This window comes from Helicoverpa zea, chromosome 9 (assembly GCF_022581195.2).
Source record: "Helicoverpa zea isolate HzStark_Cry1AcR chromosome 9, ilHelZeax1.1, whole genome shotgun sequence".
Lineage (NCBI taxonomy): Eukaryota > Metazoa > Arthropoda > Insecta > Lepidoptera > Noctuidae > Helicoverpa > Helicoverpa zea.
This window is the reverse complement of record NC_061460.1, coordinates 13099152-13122502: the sequence shown is the minus strand read 5'-3', so window position 1 is coordinate 13122502 and position 23351 is coordinate 13099152. Positions and strand designations below refer to the sequence as shown.

At 37.6% G+C, this 23351-nt stretch overlaps 4 protein-coding genes across 4 annotated transcripts; 1 reads left to right on the top strand and 3 right to left on the bottom strand.

The window, feature by feature from the left end:
• Positions 1-387: 387 nt before the first annotated feature.
• LOC124633374 lies at positions 388-8210 on the bottom strand. Its single transcript, XM_047168565.1, has 5 exons — positions 7896-8210; positions 7559-7700; positions 7316-7432; positions 761-836; positions 388-480 (listed from the first exon to the last, which is right to left on the bottom strand). Exons 1-5 carry the CDS (start codon positions 8169-8171, stop codon positions 411-413), a joined length of 681 nt encoding a protein of 226 aa, XP_047024521.1. The 5' UTR covers positions 8172-8210; the 3' UTR covers positions 388-410.
• A 504-nt stretch (positions 8211-8714) lies between these two features.
• Positions 8715-13205, top strand: LOC124633423. Its single transcript, XM_047168636.1, has 5 exons — positions 8715-9221; positions 9458-9578; positions 10262-10381; positions 12795-12936; positions 13076-13205. Exons 1-5 carry the CDS (start codon positions 8715-8717, stop codon positions 13188-13190), a joined length of 1005 nt encoding a protein of 334 aa, XP_047024592.1. The 3' UTR covers positions 13191-13205.
• Positions 13206-14450: 1245 nt separating this feature from the next.
• On the bottom strand, positions 14451-17115 carry LOC124633466 (secretory phospholipase A2 receptor-like). Its single transcript, XM_047168696.1, has 6 exons — positions 16842-17115; positions 16440-16553; positions 15830-15967; positions 15513-15707; positions 15028-15273; positions 14451-14954 (listed from the first exon to the last, which is right to left on the bottom strand). Exons 1-6 carry the CDS (start codon positions 16888-16890, stop codon positions 14731-14733), a joined length of 966 nt encoding a protein of 321 aa, XP_047024652.1. The 5' UTR covers positions 16891-17115; the 3' UTR covers positions 14451-14730.
• Positions 17116-18167: 1052 nt separating this feature from the next.
• Positions 18168-20804, bottom strand: LOC124633468 (secretory phospholipase A2 receptor-like). The gene is made up of 6 exons (XM_047168697.1): positions 20666-20804; positions 20136-20249; positions 19914-20051; positions 19585-19779; positions 18770-19015; positions 18168-18467 (listed from the first exon to the last, which is right to left on the bottom strand). The coding sequence occupies exons 1-6, from the start codon at positions 20712-20714 to the stop codon at positions 18259-18261; spliced, it is 951 nt and encodes a 316-aa protein (XP_047024653.1). The 5' UTR covers positions 20715-20804; the 3' UTR covers positions 18168-18258.
• Between the last annotated feature and the right edge of the window lie 2547 nt (positions 20805-23351).

The window sequence follows — 23351 nt, the reverse complement described above, 5'->3', positions numbered from 1 at the left end:
TTGTTAGCGAACCTGTAATTTTTCAAAAAGGTCGCATATTTCTAGGTTTTATTCGAATGGATAATATCGAGAGGAGAATGATAACCAAAGGAACGCAATGCATTAATAAACGGCTACTAACTCTTCTTTTGAAAAATATATAACTTTAGAAGATTTCCAACGTAATCACCAGAATTATTATCAAATGCTCTGCATGGTCTGGAACTTATAAACAAATGAGAAATAAAACAATAAGTAACTAAACAGTTTTATTAAAATAAATAAACAATAATAATTAATTGATTAATTTAAAGTAAAAGCTAAGACTATAAATAATTAATATTAAAATAAAACTAAGTATAAGTAATAATTAAGTACTAACTTTAAGTAATATAGTGATTGTTATGATTAAACTGTGTAACTTAAGAAAGTTATGGGAAGACTTGGGGTTGTATCACGCAGTGGTGCAGCAAAGGGGGCTGACCTGGCGGCTCCATCGACCTTTAGAATAAAAAATATATTAGAAATGGTTTTAATGCATAAAGGATCCTATAACTACATAGATATAATCATCATTTTGTTTGTTGCACGTTTATGGTAAAACGACTGATCCATCGCTAGTCTTCCACGGTTTTGCCTGCATCTTGCAGAGACTAGTATAATTACAAAATCTCGACGGACAGGGTGCAACGATAGCAAACTCATCGTAGGTCAAATCATCTTTAGACTATGCAGTCCTCATATTTCCGAATCTGCTACTCCTGAAGCCAGACGAACTTACTTAGGATGTTTAGCGTCCCATTCTGTTAAAGTATTGCATAGTAACTGCACTTCTGACAGTGACTTCTGTCCTGTTCCTGAATGGTAAAAACAAAATTGTTAGAGTTCAGTCTGACTCAAAAAGTCGTGGTGACCTAGCTAGTGGGCAAAAAACAAACAAAACCTCTCAAGCATAAGGGCGCGGGTTCGATTCCAAGTCAGGCAAGTACCAATGCAACTTTTCTGAGTTTGTATGTACTTTCTAAGTATATTTTAGACTCCAATGACTGTTGTAGTGTATGCAGGTACATGTGCATCATTGTATAGGTTATGTCATTATTATGACGCCTCGTGCGCATACGTCACTCGGTTATAAATACCGGATCGAGCGGTGGGGAGTCAGTCGTTGTCAGACTGTCGACCTGTGTGGTGGTGCGTTGGCGAGTCGATTAACATAATAAAATGAGCGTACAATACATTGGCGACGAGGATAAAACCGTGAGTGTTTGGACCAACAGTTACCTATTATCTAATTTTTTAATTTTGAACTACCTATTAGTTCTGTGATCCAGAAAAATATTTGATATACAAGGTTATACTAAATAATTTGTCCTATTCATGCCTATACCAAATTAATGTATGCTAAATAAGCTTTGACAACAAGTAACCTCTGACCGATGTTAATATTCAATCATATTAAAAAGAGCAAAAGGAAAGAAGGAAGGGAAGAGAGTAGAATGACAAAGTATACATAACTTTTATGTTCATGTATGTATCACCCGAATTGCAAACAAATTTTAACCTTTTTACGTAATTCTTTGTTTAAGTTTACCTTGTTACAATTCTAATGGAAGTAGCAATATTTATTGCAGGTGTTAATATTTATCAAATGAGTAATTAATAATACAAAATCATTACTTGGTGATCAGTTTACTCATTCTTAAACCTGCATCAAAGTTTATTCAATAATAGGCATTTATTGGAAGCAATATAAAGTTGCTGGTTGTTGAATTGTCGTCAAGACGACTTTAGCAGTGGTGGGATTTCCTAGAGGATATAATACAATAACCTATTTGCCTTATAATCAATTGTGTTTAATAATTGTTGTGCTTGCATGCCAACAAGGCGGAATGTACACGGATCTTATTATGTTGTTTACAATCCTATTTTGTAAGTGCCTGCATTCTAAGCAAATAAAGACCTATTCTATTCCAAAAATCTGCTGGTCATTAAATTGACAGCTTGACGGTTAGCAGTAGTGTATATCTACTGGTCATTAGATTGACAGCTTGGCAGTTGGCAGTAGCGTGTATCTACTGGTCATTAGATTGACAGCTTGGCAGTTGGCAGTAGTGTGTTTCTACTGGTCATTAAATTGACAGCCTGATTGTTGGCAGTAGTCTATATCTACTGGTCATTGAATTGACAGCTTGATGGTTGGCAGTAGTGTGTATCTACTGGTCATTAAATTGACAGCCTGATTGTTGGCAGTAGTCTATATCTACTGGGCATTGAATTGACAGCTTGATGGTTGGCAGTAGTGTATATCTAACGGTCATTAAATTGACAGCTTGGCAGTTAGCAGTAGTCTATATCTACTGGTCATTAAATTGACAGCTTGATGGTTGGCAGTAGTGTATATCTACTGGTCATTAAATTGACAGCTTGGCAGTTGGCAGTAGTCTATATCTACTGGTCATTAAATTGACAGCTTGACAGTTGGCAGTAGTCTATATCTACTGGTCATTAAATTGACAGCTTGACAGTTGGCAGTAGTCTATATCTACTGGTCATTAAATTGACAGCTTGACAGTTGGCAGTAGTCTATATCTACTGGTCATTAAATTGACAGCTTGACAGTTGGCAGTAGTCTATATCTACTGGTCATTAAAGTGACAGCTTGACAGTTAACGGTAGTGAACGTCTACTGGTCATTCAATTGACTGTACACGCATAAATTATCTGGCGATAGTTGTCAACTACTGCAACAACTAAATAGTAAATCTTGATAATTTTTATATTTTCTGTGCCCGGTGATTTGGATCATAAAAAGCTTCCAAACTTAACTTCTCAGAGTCTAGTCAACAACTTATACCTGCTATATTGTTCTGGTACTTAACTAACTTAATTCAAGTGCTTGCAATATAGAGGATATTACAAGAACAAACTGGTGGGTTATATACTCAACGGTTCTACAAATGACAAACATGTGCTAGGTATCTAGTTAAACAAACAGCACATTGAGGGACCGTAGTGGGTTGGCCATGGATGTTGAAGAACTCGCCCAGCTATACTGGTATGTATTCACCTATGCACAACATCCAAGTCCATCAACACCTCTAGTGGGTTGCTTACCCATAATAGTGTTAATTATAACAGTTGCTCAGTCACCCTAGGTATAATTTCAATACTTTTACTTTATTTTGCTGTATTAAAGAGGTTGTTATACAACAGAGATATTCCAGAAGATACAGAACAGTAGAACAGCATACAAGCAGCAATACTAGCTGGAAAATGTGGATCAAAATTTTGGTATTCAATAGATAGAATCTTTGGTAAACATGCTAGCTCACAATTGTAATTTCAGTACTTTAGGTTGATATAAAACTCTTAGATCAAAAGAATATGGAACTAAGCATTGGAGCAATCTGTGATTTATTTGACAATGCTACTTTATCTACCCAACTGCCTCGTTGGTCTAGCTGTCGCAAGCGCGGCTGATGAGTTGGTGATTGATACACCCGTGCATCGGAAAGCACGTAAATGTCGGTCCTGCGCCTGATCTCTTTCCGGTCGTGTCGGATTGCCGTCCCATCGGGTTATGAGAGTGAAGGAACAGTGAGTGCACCTGTGTCTGCGCAAATGCTTGTGCACTATAATATGTCCTGCGCAGTTGGCTAATCCCCTTACGTGAGTACAGCCGCCGTAGCCGATAATCGGCTAGGAGGACATCATCATCATTTACCCAACTGGGCCTTCTCATCTGTGACAAAAAATCTTTTAAGGATGATACCTGGAAGGAGTTCCAATGTAGATACTTACTCTGGGAACTGTCTAATGATGATTAGCTCATGGATGATTGTTGCAATCAAGTTCTCAAAAGTTGATGATTGCGTGTGCTTTTAAAACCTTCAAGATTCAGGCTTGAATGAATTTTAATTGGTATCTTAGCCTCTTTTTTATTGATTTACATTGGTGTTTACAAATAGTTTAACAAAGTGGCCCTCATTATAATATTGTTATTTGCAAATTATGTTTTACAGTATTGCAGTACCAATAAGCAGTATAAGTACATTGAGAGTTGTGGAAGAATATGCTTCCATAGGGGCGAATAACATAACCATATATGAACGTATATGAAATAGAATCCATTTATTGATCTCAAGTTAATAAATCATCACATTAATATATTCTTGAAGTGCACACCTACTTGTAATATAAAGTTGTGTAATTTCCTCAACCCATCCCATAAGATAAGATCCATATGGGTGGTGGGATGGATATCTATTAACAAAATAATGTCTTGTGTCCATAGCGTTAGGGTTAATAATAATTGATCTTAGAACACCAATCTTAGGTTACCGTAAGACAATTGGACTCGCACGAGAGGTAAAGAACTTTATCACTATTTACATTTATCGACATTTATTACTCTTTTGTGCTAATTAAACTACACAGTTGCGTCGACATTTGGTTAATAATAACTAAAATATTATTAAGTTCCTAAGTCCTACTGCAATATATAATCTGAGTAAGTGTTCCTTAAAGTATAGGAAGTAAAATTGCCCTTAGTCACCAAATCGTTTAAAAATTTACTGGGGTGCTGTCCCTATAAAAGATAATAATATTTTTATATTCTGGTTGTCTAACTAAAACAACGTAGATAAAGTCAGCTGCAATAAAGGGTAAGCGCTTTTGAACGAAACTATAAACATACTTATGCAGCCAACTATACTTACATAAAAACAAAAAAAATATTACGTTACCTATACGCGGTCATGAAATTGGAAAAGCGTAAAATATTAAAAATGGAAGCAGCACAAAGCTGATCATCAAATTGATGAGGTCAAGTATGACATGAGAGCAGCATAGCTGCTCATGCAATTGAGATATAGAATTAGAATCCCACATTTATCTATGTGTAGACAAATGTTTTAGAAAGGTTAGCGGTTGTTTTGCAAAAGGAAAATTGTATCGACTAGAAAACTGTTTGTGAGCTGCTGTCACCTTGTTGAAAGGAAGAAGAGCATGAGTTGAGGGTCAGGGACTCTTCTATTTTATGGTGATGCAGAATGTCACAGCTTCAAAATATATAGTGCAAAGTTAGTGACACCTGTTAAAGTGCGTTCGTTGCATAATATGGTTCTAATTAGTTAAAATCTGATTCGTAATGTTACTTTACACCTTCGTTATAATCAATATGTAACCATGACACTAAAAAGCTTACCATCAAAGCATAATAATTCTTTGACTACTTAAATTTTTGAAAACCACATTAGGAAAAGCAAACAAACATTACAGAACGCAATGTCCGGTGATAATAGTGTTCTTGGATGCCTAACCGAAATATAAGTATTCCTATCGCACTATTATATGCAGTATGGTATTCATATGTTGGGTGTTGAATGCTAAGAAGCTTACAGTTTCTTGACTAGATATTGGATATTGATGTAGGGTATTTAAAGCCTATATCAGAATTTCAGCGAGTGTACTAGCAGAAACGTGCAAAGTACCAGCGCTGATCAATAGGGTTGAAGACCAGATTGTTTGTTACATTGCTGAGATAATGATAGGCTTTGATATTCCACTCTCAAATTAAAAACTACATATTACCAAAATTAGTTGAGTTAGCATTCTCTTGCTTACAAGGCACACAAAGTACTTAACTCGTACATAGAACTACAATTTAAACCATTAAATTGGAGACAAAGTATGTGGTCACCATTAAATGGGTGACAAAGTATGGAGTCACCATTAAATTGGAGACAAAGTATGTGGTCACCATTAAATGGGTGACAAAGTATATGGTCATCATCAAATTGGAAACAGTCCATCTAGGTCACCATTCAATTGGGACGATCTTATGTGATTACTTTCCTCGTACGGCTCGTACGGTTTTGAATGAGTGAAAAGCATTGATGAGGTACCCTAATGCCGATCCTTTACCTTGGAACAATGCATTCTGTATCAGTTTTAAGTGAAGTCGAACCAAGCAAGATGAGTGCTCATTATCTGAAGGTACAGCAATATTTGAGATTTGCTTGATTTCACATGGACTGATTGGCGGGATGTCTGCCAAATGGACGGATCATCTCTAGTGTAGATATAATACAGGGCCGGAACAGCGGCTACAAAACCTGAAGTTAAACTTGCCGGCCTGATATCACTGCTACGAATTTGTCTTGTTGAGCCTGAAGCAGATGCTGGTATGTTACCGTCTGCAAAGGGACGGATTTTTATTTATGTTTATTTCACAAGGGAAGGGATGTAGTGTCCCGCAGTATCACCGATATCTGTCGTCTCCTTAAATGGAAAGGGAAATGAAATGGAAACGGAACAAAGTAAATCAGTTTGATGGCAGTGTCATCGGTGGACTGATCTGATAGCGTGGTTTTGTTGTGCTGCAGGTGTTTGATAGATCTTTAAGAAATTACCAAAATATTTATGAGTTTGATTGTTGAACTTTTTGAAACAAGGTTAAAATCAAAACAACAAGGGAGAGATGTAGTGTATGCAGGTACATGTGCATCATTGTATAGGTTATGTCATTATTATGACGCCTCGTGCGCATACGTCACTCGGTTATAAATACCGGATCGAGCGGTGGGGAGTCAGTCGTTGTCAGACTGTCGACCTGTGTGGTGGTGCGTTGGCGAGTCGATTAACATAATAAAATGAGCGTACAATACAACTGTGTTTCGGCAATGACTGTGTGATGACACTTTAGGCAGTTGTCCCACCAACGACGAGAAAACGACTAACTATCGGCTATTTCCTCGCTCAAGAAACGTACAATAGATATACTTTCCAAGTGAATAAAAGAGATGCATATACAAATAGTTGATTGCTGACTGTTCACACTGCCAGCGAGCACTCGCTTCACTAGTTTGTCGCTGAGCGACAAAAGCTATGAAAGATAACACTCGCTCGGCGACACTCGCCAAGCGTTTAGAACTCATGCCGAGAGAGCAACCAGTGGTCATTTCTCTACAGTGCGTATCTAGCGAGCGAGTGATGCGAGTAATCGCCCGCCTCACTCGCACACTCACTTATAGCCGAGCTACACAAATATCGGAACTACGCACTCGCTCCCCGCGTCTCGCTAACTCGTTTCAAGTTCTAGCTCTACTCGTTACTCGTTAATCGTTGCCGGTGAGACAAGTGCCTTAAATTGTAGGTCCCGGCTGTCATAAAACATCCTTGGCAGTCGTTACGGGTAGTCAGAAGCCAGTAAGTCTGACAAAAGTCTAACCAAGGTTATTGGGTTACCCGGGTAACTGGGTTGAGGAGGTCAGTTTTTAAAGTGATCCTAATTTATACAGCAATAATTTATTTAGAATTAACAATTTCAACTTACGACTTTTTCTTCTTGTTCCATTATTTTGAGCATGAGGTTCATTTTCCTTGTACTCTCTTGAGCCGAAAGAGCAAAAAGAATGCTTCATTTTAGTTGCAATCGTGCGAGATATGATCCCTGCAGGAATGAACATATTTAGCCTAACAAGTAAGAAGACACTTTTAAATATTTAAAGTTTATGTGTTAGCTTGAAAGCTTATATTATTTTGAATGATTTTCTTTGCAGCATACATCAAGTAATACCTTTTTTGTCAATCATTTCGAGATTGGAAAGAGCACTTTTATCCGTATCTAGCACATTTTCGTCGTATCTATTACATACTGACTCTCGCGGGTCCTCTTCAGCTTCCACGGTTGTGGACGACCTTGAATATGAGATCTTCTCCTAAAATTAGTTTAGCTATTTAGTAAGGGGACACAAGTAAATATGTGCCTTAAACGAAGCTTTGACACGGTTAAAAAACCTTGTAAACGCAGATCCATTCTTTCGTCGTAAGAAAATGGGTAAAATCAATGAAAAAACCCTAATAATAAAAAGTTAGGTATTAAAACCCTCTTAAAGATCAACTTTGCATCATACCGGTTTGACTTTCAAATTCTTAATATAAGGATTTTCTGAGATAAATTTCCAAAAATCTGAGATCTTCTGCTCCACGATTACGTTGTCTACTTCATCGTCAGGGGTAAAGTCCAGTTGGATGTGCTGAGCCAGCAGTGGCTCTCCACAAGCACTGTCCCCGAAGCTACTGAACTGCTCTACCGATCTAGGATTACTTGTTTTATCACTAGACCAAGAATCAAAATCGTCACTATGACTTATGCTATAGGAACAAAGTGATATCGCCGACCACGACATTATTATTGATTCTGGTTAAAATACTTCAAATATCTTGTTATAAACTCTTTGTAGCTGAGTAGCTTTGATGGCTTTTTGATTGATTTTATTCTCATGTCAAGTTCCTATCAATATGCCAGAAAATAATAAATTCAGAGAGTTCAAGTGAAAATTCCAGTATATAATCCTCTTTATTTCTTCTTTTGTTTATTGCACTGTATCCACTACTGTATCATATTTTTTGTCTGCTAGAAAGAAAAAAACAAAAACTTCTTTTGAACGGAAATAATTAGAAGAAAATCTTTTATTGCATTTACGAATTAAGTTAATCTTTAGAAACGTACAACAACATTATTCGTCATACAGGAATGTAAAAAGGTTTACATGACAACAAAGAAAAGTCATAGAATGACCCATTGGGTACTTTATGGAATGACCAGAGGGCTGTGAGCTGTGACTGGCAGTGACTAGAATTTGATAGTGTCAAAAACACAAAGTTGAATAATTTCAAATTATCGACGAATCGCTTACCATTAATCAAAAATTGAATATCTACAATTGATAATGGCCAGTTTAATAATGTCCAGTGAAAATACATATACAAACACAGAAACTGATTATACACATCCAAGCTCAGAACTTGAAACTATACATGTAAACACGGAAGTTGAGAATACTCATCCAAACACAGAATCTGAAAATACCGAAAAGCCTGACAGCCCTCATGAAACACACAACCTTAATAAAACTGAACGGTCCCATGCTTCATCTTCAACAGACAAAAAAAAAGAATTTTCCAGACCCAGCTTTTGTGGATTTCTGCGCACACAAATTGATACTGACAGTGATAATATCAAAGCAGAATCCGATAGAGATTATAAAGATGTTTCAGGTGTGAACATAAGAGATTGTGGAGAACCTTTGAGACCACAGGTTTTGCGAATCGATTTCAATCCAGGAGTTGATGATGATGATTTCATGCAGAAAAAATGTGTTGACTTCTGGAAGTTCATCAATGATCACCCAGAGTTGAGTTCGTTGAAAGTAAAGGCTAACAAGGAAAGTGTCACGGTATGTAAAGCGTGGCAAATTAATATACTACATAGTTCATATAATGCTAGTTCAGTAATTTATAGGACATCATTGCATGTAATAATTTACAAACTTGATGAAACTATGAATCCGCTGTATTAAATTAGTGGCTCCTTCAAGTAAAGGTTTCTTCTATCCTTCGTTTTCATGCCATATTAGTTGTTGTCGGCTTTATTTCATGGAAAAATGTTTTTTTCTGTAAATACCTGTTTCAGAAGGAATCCTCAACCAATATGACATCTTCTGAGACCGCCTCCTCTACGGCCTCGTCCGGATCGAGTGGAGGATACGGGTTGACACCAATCACTATGATGTCCCTCGATTGGCTGAAGAATGGTAGGCCCTATTTTCCGAAGTTTAGATTTCTAGCTTTACAAGTCTACCCAGTGGTCTCGTGGTCGTAAGCGCTTCTAATATCCTCGGTCCTGACCATGGAGAATAAAATGACAACAGAAATGTCATAAGGAACACTCTCCGCGATCTTAAAGTAGTGTCATCATGCGGGTGTTCCTGGGACGAGAAACGTTACTGGCTCCTCCCTCGTACATCTTCTTTTTAACCCATCCATTTATTAAAAACCAGATTACCAATCAATCATTACCAATCTCTATCTTCATCAATCGTATCAGGTGTCTAAAGAAGCCCGTATGCTTCGCTATAACAAGGTGCCTCATCATCATCCTCCGAGCCTTTTTCTCAACTATGTTGGGGTCAGCTTCCAGTCTAACCGTATTTAGCTAAGTACCAGCGCTTTACACGGAGCGACTGCCCTATCTGACCTCCTTAACCCAGGTACCCGGACAACCCAATACCCCTTCTTTAGACTGGTGTCAGACTTACTGGCTTCTGACTACCCGTAACGACTATAACAAGGTGCCTGACCTATATGTATTAAGGCATCTTCGCTCATCTTTCCCTTCTCCTGTTCCCTTGTCTCCCTGGTCTCCTTAATACTGAAAGCTGTAAGGTGGCAGCTTGTTAGGGGATCATCTCAAACAAAGTTTCTTGCATTTTGGCAGGAGAGCTGATGAACCACGCATTGGCTACCAAGGCAGTCATAAAACCATGCGAGCTTGTAACAAAATACGATGAGTATAGCCAAAATAAACCGGACGATTGGCCTCCAGGAAAAAAACCAGGTTACATTATGTTTACACTTTTATATCTAGTATGTTTAAAATGTTCCAATGCATACTCGATAAGGAATAACTTTATGGCAAATCTATAATATTTAAAGCTCGGTTTTCTCAGACTGGACCGATTTATCGGGGAAGTTCCCACGAGGCGCGTGCGACATCGCTGGTGGAAGCTTAGACAAGCTTCCACAAGCGACCAGTGTGTAAACATACTCCGGGATTGCTACAACTATTCATTATTAATATCAGTTCTCACTGTATTTTAATCCGAATACTGAATACTACTAGCGTTCGTAATCAAAACTCCGTTATGAAACTGTTACTCGATCCTTAATAAGAGAGAATTTAATAATCCTAGAAAATAATTGTTATTTTTGAGAGCGGCAATAAATGTACTTATTTTTTCAGCATATTTAAAAAAGTTATACTGAAATATTTTCAGCGGTTAAAAACCTTTACACATATATAATATTGTAAGTGCGAAAGTGAGTCTTTGTCTTATTTTGTTTTGCGGAACAGCCAAAACAGCTGAACCGATTGAGATCCTATACCGAAACCACAATAGGCTTTTTCCGGTAGTGAAACCTAGATCGCAAGTAAAATCTAGTGCGAAAATAAAAACTGAAGTCGCTTGTTGAATCCAAAAATAACCAGAAAAGAAGAATCTTTAAGTTCAAACTACACCCGAACAGAGAATGAACCAATTGGATACCATACATTGACGACATACGTTCCCACCTATACAAAGCTTGCGAATCTGACTGAATTAATCCATTCATGTATGCAAAATCAATAAGAATCTTGACTTAACATGCATGCAACGTGACTCCACACCATCTTCCACTTTCAGATCGTCAGAACTGCCCTCGATGGTTCAAAGTATTTTAGACTCTTGGTCATTGTAATAAGGTTTGTAATAGGTTGTGTTGAAGTGCGAATGTAGGGCAGCTTTGGAATAGGTCTTTAGTGAACGGCAAGGGTTAATGGTGTTTAAAATATGCACGGCCCATCTTGGAGACTGCATGCTGCGTCCGGGCTCTTAGACTCGCGACTACAGGATATGGAAACTTTTTAAAAGTATTCATTATTTTATATTTTCGCTTTTTGATGGTCAGTTTCCCTCAAACATTAATGGAATGTCACGAAAATGTAAATGTAAAGAAACAGGTCATCTTATTTCGGAAACTGCTTTCTTTGTTAAACCCCAGGGAACTGCAATATTTAACGTTATAATAGAACGTTATCAAATTGTTCATAAATTATCCTATTCATTTGATATTTATTTACATAAGAGATATTTATTGAGATAATTACACGTTGCCTACTCCTGACGTAGTTTGTTGACATAGTCTTTCGTCAATAATTTGTGCATTATCTTTATATGAAAACATAATTTAAATACTATTTATTTGATGTATGTATAATTTCATATCAAAGGTTAGAAGCATTAAATTGTAAAGACAAATTACATGTTGGTGTCGCCTACCGGTCTTTATCGGATCGATTACTTATGTGATCTCCTCAACCCAGTTACCCGTGCAACCTGATACACCTTTAGTAAGACTTTAAATTCAAAAAATACCGGACAATACAGTAATGAATTTTAAGGTTCCGAATCAATAAACAGGTACAATCGGTTACAAAATCATGAAACGGTCATCAAATCGCTCTCAATAACTATTTTTTTCATATACGTACGTAAATATACGTATCTATAAAACTTATTTAACTATAAGTTGACAAAGTTTGTGCACTGAATAACATTCATTCCTGTATTTAGACGAGTTTTAAGAATTTGGTCATGAAAAGCTCTCCTTATCCAAGGTCTTTAAGTCCTGGTATTTCTTCGTCAATAGACACAGTGATGCAATGGTCGAGTCTCGGCCGGAGTGCTACCCTTGATTACCAGGAAACTGGAACGCCGCACCATGGACGCTTCAGCCAACTCCGTGTAATTAGACAAGCATTGTTCCACACACGATTGTATTATTGTGCTCGAGATTTGGGAAAGTTTATTTTTTTTTTTTTTATACAGAATTGGGTGGGAGATTGGTAACGGAAAAGTGGGAATTTGACACGGCCAGAGACAGGTCGGGTTCTTGTAACACGTTCCTAACAATATAATACCAATTTATTTTAAAACTTGAAGACCTTTTCATAAGCGGTTAGAGCCACCCATATATACCCGCTTTGCGTTGTCAAAAAAGTTGCCGGAATTTAAAAAAGGAATGAACTTTCTATTTGTAGCTTTAAAGGTCCGTTTTGCTTCGGGAACCCCGCAGGGACAGAGTCACGTCACAAGAATGTTGTACAGCGTTCATATGAGCTTTAATACTCCCAAAACATAAAAAAGTTCCAAGGGTCAAAAAGTTGTTATTCGGGAATCGGGTTATTTATTTAAAGTCTTTATTTACAGTTGCAAGAGTGCATCGGGTTCCAAATTTGGTTCCCCGGTCCAGCTCCAAGAGTCGAGCACATTCATCCAACAAGATAAATCAGGATAAAAGCCTAAAACTCATGCTGGCTGAGATGAAGAGATGGGATTCACAACATCCAAAGTGAGTACCAGTATGGCTAGTTAAAGTTTTGTGATTGTAGGAAACAGTTACCATAGAACATTACAATTTTAAAGTGGGACTTGGGCTATGGGCAAATATTATTTTTCACATTATAAAATCCATTATTGTATATTTTCAGATCCATGAAGCCCCCAAATAATCCTCCCGGATTTTCTCTAGAGAAACCTGAGCGCATTCTACTGCCGTACATAGCACCTAATGAAGATAAATATTGTGAAAAGTGCATTAATTAGTGTCTGTTTGCAATTAGTGGAAGAATAGAAGTTATTTTAAGTTTGAGTCTTTAAGATATTCTATTGAATTCAGTTCTACATCACAGGATGGAGTTTGATTCGTTAGTTCTTACGGACTAAAGGTTATGGCACATTATAGCGGCACCGCAACAGCACGGCTCCACACCAGCATTTAAGTTGTCATTCAATTTAGAGCATTAAATCGTGTCTATTATAATATATTTCGTAATGTCAATATGAAAAAGCCAACGGCGAGCAGTCAGCGTGCTTGCCGCTTCCACACAACTCGACTCGCCGCCCGCGTGCTGCAAGCGAGCGGTCCTCATGCGTACAGCGCGCCGACGGCGTGCTAATTGCGCGCCGACTCCGAGCCGGCAGCGAAACAACGTCATTACGTCGTGTTCAATCATAATCGTCTTAAAATAATATTGAGTTTGCGGTGACAGCAAGCTTACACCTCGCGGCCGGCGCGCCGACGGCGAGTGGACGGCGCGCCGACGGCGAGCGGACGGCGCGCCGACGGCGAGCTTACAGCGCGTGGTTGGCGCGCTGGCAGCTAGCCGTAGTCTTAATTCGAGGCGACGCCGTGCTGCAGCCGTGCTGTTGCGGTGCTGCTATAATGTGCCACAAGCTTTATCCTGTTAGCTTATTTTTTGTTCTTGGTCATGTTTACTGCAGTTGAAAGGTTAAAAACACTTAAGTTTAAGTTACGTTAAGTTGTTGTTATGTCACTAAGCTGAAATTCGTATAATATAAGTTTGGTTTAATTTAATCATAATTTCTTTTAGCATCTAGTGTTTTTAGCAATACCGTCCCTTTTTCACTAGTCTCTGCCTGAAACCAGATGACATTACTTAAGTTCCTTACTTTATTCGTCAAAGCTATCGGATATAATGGCTTGTTATTTTAATAATAAACTTTCTATCATGTGGGCTGCCAGTTTTCTATTCTAGTTATATAACTGCCAAGGTTTCTTCAAACGCTCCGTATGACTTTTAAAATGGAGTCAGAGATACTGTTATTGAAGTAATAGTCGGTATGAACGACATAACGTGACTGAGCTCCAGATGTTCCGCCACCTATTTTCTGACATCAGGTAGCCACGGGTTTTGAGACAAAATATCCTTGGGTACTCATAAACACCTTGTTGATGATGTAGCTCTTTTGGTTGCCCAGGATTGGAGTACAAAACTTAGATCACTCTCTATTGACATGAAAGTAATTTACATCTCTACAAAAGTGTAATAAAATTTGCTCACATTTACAAATTCAAATGTTTTATTATATAAGTTGTAAGATAATTCATAGGTTATAAGGTAAGACATCATAATACATAAAGAGACAGAACTTAAGAGTTGTGTGTTCAGCTGACCAGCAACGTGTGGCAATACTGTCTATTTAGGATATGTTTTTATTTGTAAATGATGGTTATATGATGATGAAGTGATAACGAAAAGATGATGAGGGACAGGAACTCGGTTATCTATTTCTCGTTTCGCTTTAGTTCTGTCTTCCAAACCTACCGACAATTACAGAGAAGTTATTTATATCTTTCGGCTTTCCCAGATATTTCAGAGTATTGTAAAGGTGAGGGCTCAAATAGTTCTACTTTGGGTGACTTCTCGCAGACGAACTTGGCTTTCGTCTCAGAGTTGCCGTCGTCTAAAGTGCCAGCTCGAATAAAAGTTACGTGATGCTGTTTGCCACTCATATTATCTGGCTGTCCGGGATCCCAGTCGTTAAACACATCTTCTAGTCTATCACCTGAAAGAGAACAGAACGTCAGAAACTCGTATCTCAAGTTGTAAGTGTTAAAAGGATCCATTATAAGAATTACCGTTAAGCGTCACCCATGTACGCTGGTTGCCATATGCTCGCATGCCGATGTGGAATTGTTCCCATTTGTTAATCTTGTCACTGGGAAGAACTGGAAACATGTCTTTGATGACGAGAGCCTCTTCTTTGTTGTTGATGACGACCAAGTGGCCCCCCTCAGCAGCGCATATCTCATACGCATGGTACCAAGTTTTCTTATCAAAGTGGACCTTGTAACAGCTGCCTGTGCGCTTGTTCAGGTGATATGCTGAAATTGAAAAGAAATAAATTATTAAGATGCGATAAAGAGCAGCGAGAACTAATTTGCCGCTTATTTTGAATCAAAATATCTTTTTCACGAAGAGTTTTGTATGGTGAGTGCGTGTGAGCACTCATTCTTAGTCTAGAACACTGGCTTAGTTCTGATAGTGACAACAGATGCTTATGTGATGGAAGCTCCGCAGATCTGCTGCAGAGCAATTGTTTAGCCACTTTCTTTGTACTTACCATCGTCGAAGGTGCCACATTCGTTCATGGTACTATTATCGAGCTTCCTATAGCATATGTAGGGAAGCGAGTCTTTGCATGAAGTGACATTCATGTAATGTGAAGGTCCATTGATGGCCATGGTCAGGCAGAGCCCTGATACATCTGGGTTAGTTTGTGGAGCCCAGTTTATTTCCATGTCAGACATCGGCACCCCTGTAACAGAGAAATCAGTCTATAATAAGAACTATCTTGTTATCTAGGGTAAAGATGTGTGAACTGGAATTATGGCGAAGAAGAAGGAAAGTTTGTGAAATCAAAAAGGTTTCTCTACTTACCTTCTACTGAAACAAAGTCATCACCAGAGTGCGAGTTATGTGTTCCAAGGAAGATATGGCCGTGAACTCCGTTCTGAGCCATTGTTGAACGAAGAGCGTGCACTAGACGCAAATCTAGTGGAGACGCTAACACTGCGCCTGAAAAAGTCAATTGTTAATTTTACTGCATTTTATAATTCTTATGATCGATCGAGATGTGCGGTTGTTAATAACAATTATATCTCGTGAAACAATAATGCTATGATTTCTTATTTGATTGCTTTTTAGGTTAACTTCTGGTTTATTTTTAACAGGAAAAAGCAAATAATTTTACTCCGGGAGATAAACTTTAATTCGCAATTTGTAAATACCCAACTACAATATGATAACGAGGTCGCACAGATCAAATCTCACAGATTGCTCTTTACAACATACATACATTTATCTAAACCGAACACACCGAACGAATAAACGAACAAATGAATTTTAGGATTCTTTACATGACGCAACATTCTTACACTTGCCTCCAACGAATAGTTTCAATTGGAAGGACCGGTAATTGGCAAAGCCAGACGAATTTAGATGACGTCAATCAATTAGTAGCAGGACACGTTAAATGCTAAACACATACCCTCGTAGTGACATCTGAGGAAGGCTTGTTCCCAGGTGGCCGGGAACTTGTGCAGCTTCAGCCAGCCCTCCGCCTCGTAGCTGAACAAGTACTGCGGCTTGCTGAGCACGCTATCTGTTCAATGAGACGTGATCGAATATTCGCACAGGACACAACAAGGCAAGAACCTACTTAACGTCAACAAACTGAATGAATGGTTAAGAGACTTGAAATTATGTCAACGCTTTGCGTAATTCTATGAGTCGCACAAACCACAATAATTATTTTCTTACAGGGCAACTGAAGGGTCGACTGTTTTTATACATAGTTGAACAGTATTTAGCACAGTATTTCACAAGAATACTACTACAAAGGAAACAATTAAGGCCTTTGAAAAAAAAAGTATATAAACAACTTACTTACCAGTGGCAATCAATAGGAATGACAAACAAACTAAATATAAAGTAATCATGTCGATGTCCCCACGGGTACAGAAGGAATGCCTTCAACTGCAGATGACTGATGTTTATATACAGACCTCCGGGTAAACGCCGCCGATAACAAATCTAAGTTTAGGGCAATGTATAAATAAAGATAATATAATTTTCGACAAAACCCGGTGCACATGCCTGTTTATTAGTGTTTATGGACTTAGATCCAGGGCCGACAGACACCTCTTTTTTCACAGAAATATATTTTTTTCTCATAATATTGATTGGAACTGATTGGATGCTAGTTGGCTCTGATCGTAAAATTTTAAGTAAAGTTTATAACAATGTTAAGAAATATTGTTATTAAAAAATTATCGACACTAATTGACTTTTCCCAAAGGAGCTCTTATAAATTGTCCAATCGTATCCTAAAATAATAAATTTAATTATCAGTGGTCAATGGAATTAAGAACTTCAAGAACGGGATTCTCTTTCATAATAAGTTAGATAAATCCTGATCGCTTTTGCACCTATTTTTTTCTTGTATTGTATAGAGTTGCGGTTTACCATGCCTTTGCATTATATAACTTTATCAGCTTACTATCGTTATGTAGAAGAGCCCTTGTGAACGTGTGTTCTTTAAAAGAGTGTCCATGGAGTTTCTTCCCGGCACCATGAGACCAAATTTTTGGAACCGTGCAATTAGAGTGACGTTTGACTATAGGATTTGGGAAAAAGAGTATCCGCTGATTGCGCTCTTACGAGTAGTCATACCTTAATGTTTGCTTAATTGTATTATCTGTTAATGTTACAGCCTTTTTATCGTCCCACTGCTGGGCACAGGCCTCCTCTCACACGGAGAAGAATTGGGCGTTAATCACCACGCTTGCTCAATGCGGGTTGGTGATTTCAGACTATATAGTTCCGGTTGATGTTTTCCTTCACCGTTTTATCAGCCATACGTATACCTAGAAACTACAAAAAAACTTAGAAAAGTTGCATTGGTACTTGCCTGAACTGGAATCGAACCCACTCCCTCATACTCGAGAGGTTGGTTCTTTACCCACCAGGCTACCACGACTTTTTTAAATTCTATTATCTATTTCTTCATTAATAATAGTAACATAGTTTCCCTCGGTACATGGCAGCAAGTATACAATAATTATTATGATCTCATTTTATATTTCAAACAAAACAAGTGATGCCTGGCAGCCCTAGAATCTTGCTACAAAAGACGGATTTTTGTAATCAATTAAAAGCCACGTTGTTGTGAGTGTATTAAATGAAATAACGATGTTCAATAAAAAAAAAACACAAGTTTGATGGACAAAATCGTGGTATGTACTCTATTTCCCACTTCACTTTTGTTCAGAGAAAATTCAAGATAAATAAATACAAGTATGAAGCTTTTAACACTTCACATATCGTCCATTTTCAGAGTACTGTACTGGTGAGGGCTCGAACAGTAACGCTGTAGGCGACTTCTCGCAGACGAACATGAGCAGTTTGTCACTGTTGATGTCGTCTAAATTACCAGTTCGGATTATACTTCCGAAGTGTCCCGTGTTTTCTGGCTGGCCAGGTTCCCAATAGTTATACACATCGTCTAGTCTATCACCTGAAAGAGAACAGAGCATCTGTTAAGTTTTATAATTTTCTGTATATACGGTGACTTTTTCTATTATCCTCTCTAAACATTTTGGCATTTCTCTGAGAAAAGGCTGCGATAGTAACTTCAATGATTAACGTTTCAGAAATGCAAATTAACTTGATATGAAATCAAGTACTGCATGATCGTTAATGCAAGGATTTACTTTATTCATTCACAGTTGTAAATAGCACAGAGGGAATATTATAAAACACTCGTATCACAAAATTATTGTACTAAAAAGAATAAACACTTATGTTATTGGTATTTACCGTTAACTGTCATCCATTCAAGTGGATCGCCATATGCAAACAAGCCGATGAAGAATGCGTCCCACTTGTCAACCTTGCCATTAGGGGGAGTAGGGAACATGTTTTTGATGACGAGAGCCTCTTCCTTATCGTCGATGACGACCAAGTGACCTCCCTCAGCAGCACATATCTCATACGCATTGTGCCAAGTCGCCTTCTTATGATGGACCTTGTAGCAGCTGCCTGTCTGCTTGTTGAGGTGGTACGCTGAAATTATTTGAGAGTAACTGAAACATATTTTATAAAACGACACGAAGTTCAAGATCAAGTTTAAGAAACTCGAGCAGCGGCGATCACTCCAAACCAATTACTTATTCAATAAATCATCATCATTATCACGAAGAGTACCTACCTCAGTTTATCGCAAGTGGTGTCGTGTTGAATGTGCTGTGCTAATGCTAATGCTGAATAAATTGTCGAAACGCTAAACATTGTTTTTTATTCATCAATACCAAATTGTATGCCATCTACCGACCATAGCAGCACCGGCTGAGAGTAAGAGTAAGAGAGTAAGAGTGAGCGATCGTCCGATACACGGATAGGTTTAGAATACTACTGGTTGAGTTCTGTCAGTGATGACCGACGATAGATAATATAAGTGCTGCAGCGTTTATGATGTACTTACCTCTGTCAAAGGTGCCACATTCGTTCAAGCGATTACTGTTGAGCTTTCTATAGCATATGTAGGGAAGCGAGTCCTTGCATGATCACTTCATAATTTTGATGAAAGCTCCGCAGATGTGCTGCAGAGCAATTGTTGGCCACTTTGTAATTACCGTCGTCAAAAGTGCCACATTTGTTCATGGTTCTGTTATCGAGCTTCCTATAGCATATGTAGGGAAGCGAGTCTTTGCATGAAGTGACATTCATGTATTGTGAACGTCCATTGACGGTCGTAGTCAGGCAGAGCCCTGATACATCTGGGCTAGTTTGTGGAGCCCAGTTTATTTCCATATCAGACGACGGCACTCCTGCAACAGTCAAATCATATAATTTATCGTACAAATAATAAGAACTGACTCGTTGTACAAAAGAAAGGAAGAGTATAGTAGTAATTATAACTTCTGGATTTTCCTAATCAGTTACAAAGAATATATCTTCTAACCTTCCACAGAAACATAGTGATCACCGGAGTGCAAGTTATGTGTTCCCAGGAAGATCGGACCGTTAACTCCGTTTTGAGCTATTGTTGAGCGAATAGCATTCACTAGCCCCGCGTCTAGTGGAGACGCTAACACTGCGCCTGAAAACAAAATATAGTTAATTTTACTGTTGCTCAGTAAAGTTCTGTGTTGAGAAGAGGATTATTAAGAGGGGGAGGAACTACCTTCGTAGGTGCATTTCCGGAGAGCTTTCTCCCAAGAAGCGGGGTACGTGTGCAGCTTCAGCCAGCCCTCTGCTTCGGCGCTGAACAAGTACTGCGGCTTGCAGCGCTGGCCGTCTGTGTGGCAAACAATAAGAAATACACTACGATTTACTTGCTCATCGGGGGACAAAAATGAAAACACAACACGATGCTTCAATAAATTATAATCTACGGCTTAAATACGATTACAAAAAAAGCGTCACTTCATAATCAATTTAAGAACATAATACTCGTAAAACAAATTAGAATGACAATTAAGATAGTCTTCTTAAAGCAAATAAATAGTTTTGAGATATTGCAGGTACGTACGGCAGACTGCACATCAGTGGTAACTGTCACGCACCTTAACTCAATAGTAATAAGTACGATTTTCCTGTAAAACTGTTACCATTGACCTGAAGTTGACTGTACATGGTACCTATATTCCTACTTGAAATGGCAAACTTATCACTATTACCGACTAATTACTAGTTGAACAATATGTTACTTACCAGCTGCAATCAGCAAGTATGACAAACCAACTAGATATATCGTCAGCATGTCAGTGCTTGCACGGGTACTGCAGGAATGACTACAACTTGCAATAACGGGCTTTTATATAACCTTTGGAGGTCATTGATAAAAAAATGGGTATGCTATGATAATATACATACTGTAAACATTAATTCTGGTGCATGGAATATTTGATGCCCGATTTGATAAAGTTGTTTACATATAGGTACCTACTATAGTTTTGTTTATTCCTCTACATCAGGCAACTTAAGCCCATAGAAAATACAATACATAAATAATTTATTATTACAGTACTTAGGAATAAACTAATACATATAAAAATAACAATAATCAACAAAAAATTACAAGAAGTCGGTGGCCAAATTAACACAGTCAACACTTATTATAGACAGTAAATTAACCTTTTCCTCACATATTAATGCGGCAGCAAAAAAAGGAGCTCGGATGTTAGGATTCATAAAAAGAAATACCAAAGAGTTTCGTCTTATACGGACAAAAAAAATATTATATTATAGTCTTGTACAAAGTCATCTGGAATTTGCCTCTGAAGTGTGGAGTCCCATATATGCTGTGCAATCTCAGAGGATTGAGAGTATCCAACGAGCGTTTACCAGACATCTGGCGTATATCTCGTCCGGAATTTCACATAGGGTCCCATACTATCAAAGACTAAATTTCTTTAAAATGAATACTCTCCATAATCGTCGCAAAATTCATGACATTCAATTCTTACACAAACTCATTAATGGAAAGACAGATTGTAGCGAATTAGTTCATCACATTAAACTTGCTGTTCCCACCAGAATACCGCGATACCCAATCACCAAACCATTCCACATTCCATTTTACAGAACCAATGTTGGTAAACGCTCGCCTATGGCACGAATTTGCAGTGAATATAACTCTTTGTGCGGGAGCTCGGACAATTTTGACATTTTCCATGATTCCTATAATAAATTTAAGCGCAATGTAAATGCCTCATATAAATTAAATTTTGCACAAAATTGACCAATTTGAATAGTACCTTGTCATTTACCTCTATCGATTCTTCTTCTTTTTTTTTTATTATTATTTTTGTTATGCATAGTTTGGTTTAGTTTAATTTAAGTTATTTTTAATTTGAACGTTGTGCGCACCTGTAATTAACATATTTACGCAGGACTTATTACAATAGTTTACTTATATATGTGAAAGTATTTGTAAATAAGTTGTTGGTGTGCCTAAATAAATAAATAAATAAATCTATACATATAATAAATCTGTAGAAAAGTAATTTTTGTACATTGAAGAAATTGGCAAAAAAAATAGCCAGCATGTTAAAGGATAACTAACAGAACCCATTTCCATCATTTTTGTCATTTTTGTCTGTTTGTCTGTTTATCTGTTTGTTTGTTCGGGATTCACGTAAAATCTACGAATTCAATGCAAACAATGCTTACATACAAAAATTCTACGTAACTTGGGGTATTACTTAGTTTTTGTTTCATCGAAATCGATTCACTCTATCAAAAGATATGATTAATTTTGTGAATTCAAGATGTAAAATATTACGACACGCAATCTGTTTGTCAAAACTGTACATTTGAATGTTGTACTTATATTAGTTGATCGGCCTATTATTAACCTTTACACAGAAAATCACACCTTCATAAGTATATTCGGAAGAAAAAAAAAATGAAAATTGTGTTTAGCCAAGGTTAAAGTAGCTCCATCTGTGGTAATCTGTGTTAAATAAAATACATAAAATTTGTCAAAGGAGAGAGGTGGTAAATGACAATATTACCATACATTCTTTATAGAGGATTATTATTTCAACAGATGGAGTTGTGTATTTTCCGTAATTCACCATATTTTAACACGTAGTGTAATTTTTCGATAGACATTTCAATAGTGTTTGTCAGTTTGCCGAGCCACATCAAAATCCAATTATAATTATTACCTTGATGAAAGGAAAATAATAGTTCTCAGCCAAATTTAAAACGGTGCCATCTAAATTATTTTTTGAACATTATGTCAAAAATGATGACTTTAGTATAACAATTAATTATCATTTAAAGTTACAGATGGAGTTCATATCAGGATTTTTTCATAAACATAGTTTAGCTTATCTTCCACTAATGTGGTGGCCTTAAAACAAATTACTTTGAGTGAGTAGTATTAAGTAGACCTCCATTATTTTTTCTGATGCAAAATATGTTAACTTAATCCTAGAAGAAAGGAGTATCTGTCTCTCGCAAGCGCTGCTAAGCGTGAGGTAGGTAGGTAATGTAGGATTCTGTAGCTTTAAGAACAAGCCCAGATACAAAGTGCAGATAAGAAATGGGAGCTTTCTCGATTTAATACCATACACACGTAAAATGCTTTATGCGTCTGAAAACTTACAAATTGCGCGTCGCATACCAGAGACATGCTTACTTTCAACTTCTGATCGCAAATACACTGGTCACGATTACGAACAGTCTCAGTAAGACCCGAGCCAAGTCTAAAAAAACACCTTTTATATAAAACTACGTTTGATGTCATTCAATCACAAAGACAGAATTGTGCTCTGTTGCAAATCCTATCCACCTGTATCCTATCCTAATCCAGCATGCATTGCAGGTGTGCATTGCACAAAAACCAATGGTATCCTATTCGAGAAGTCAAAAGAGTCGACCTGCCAAC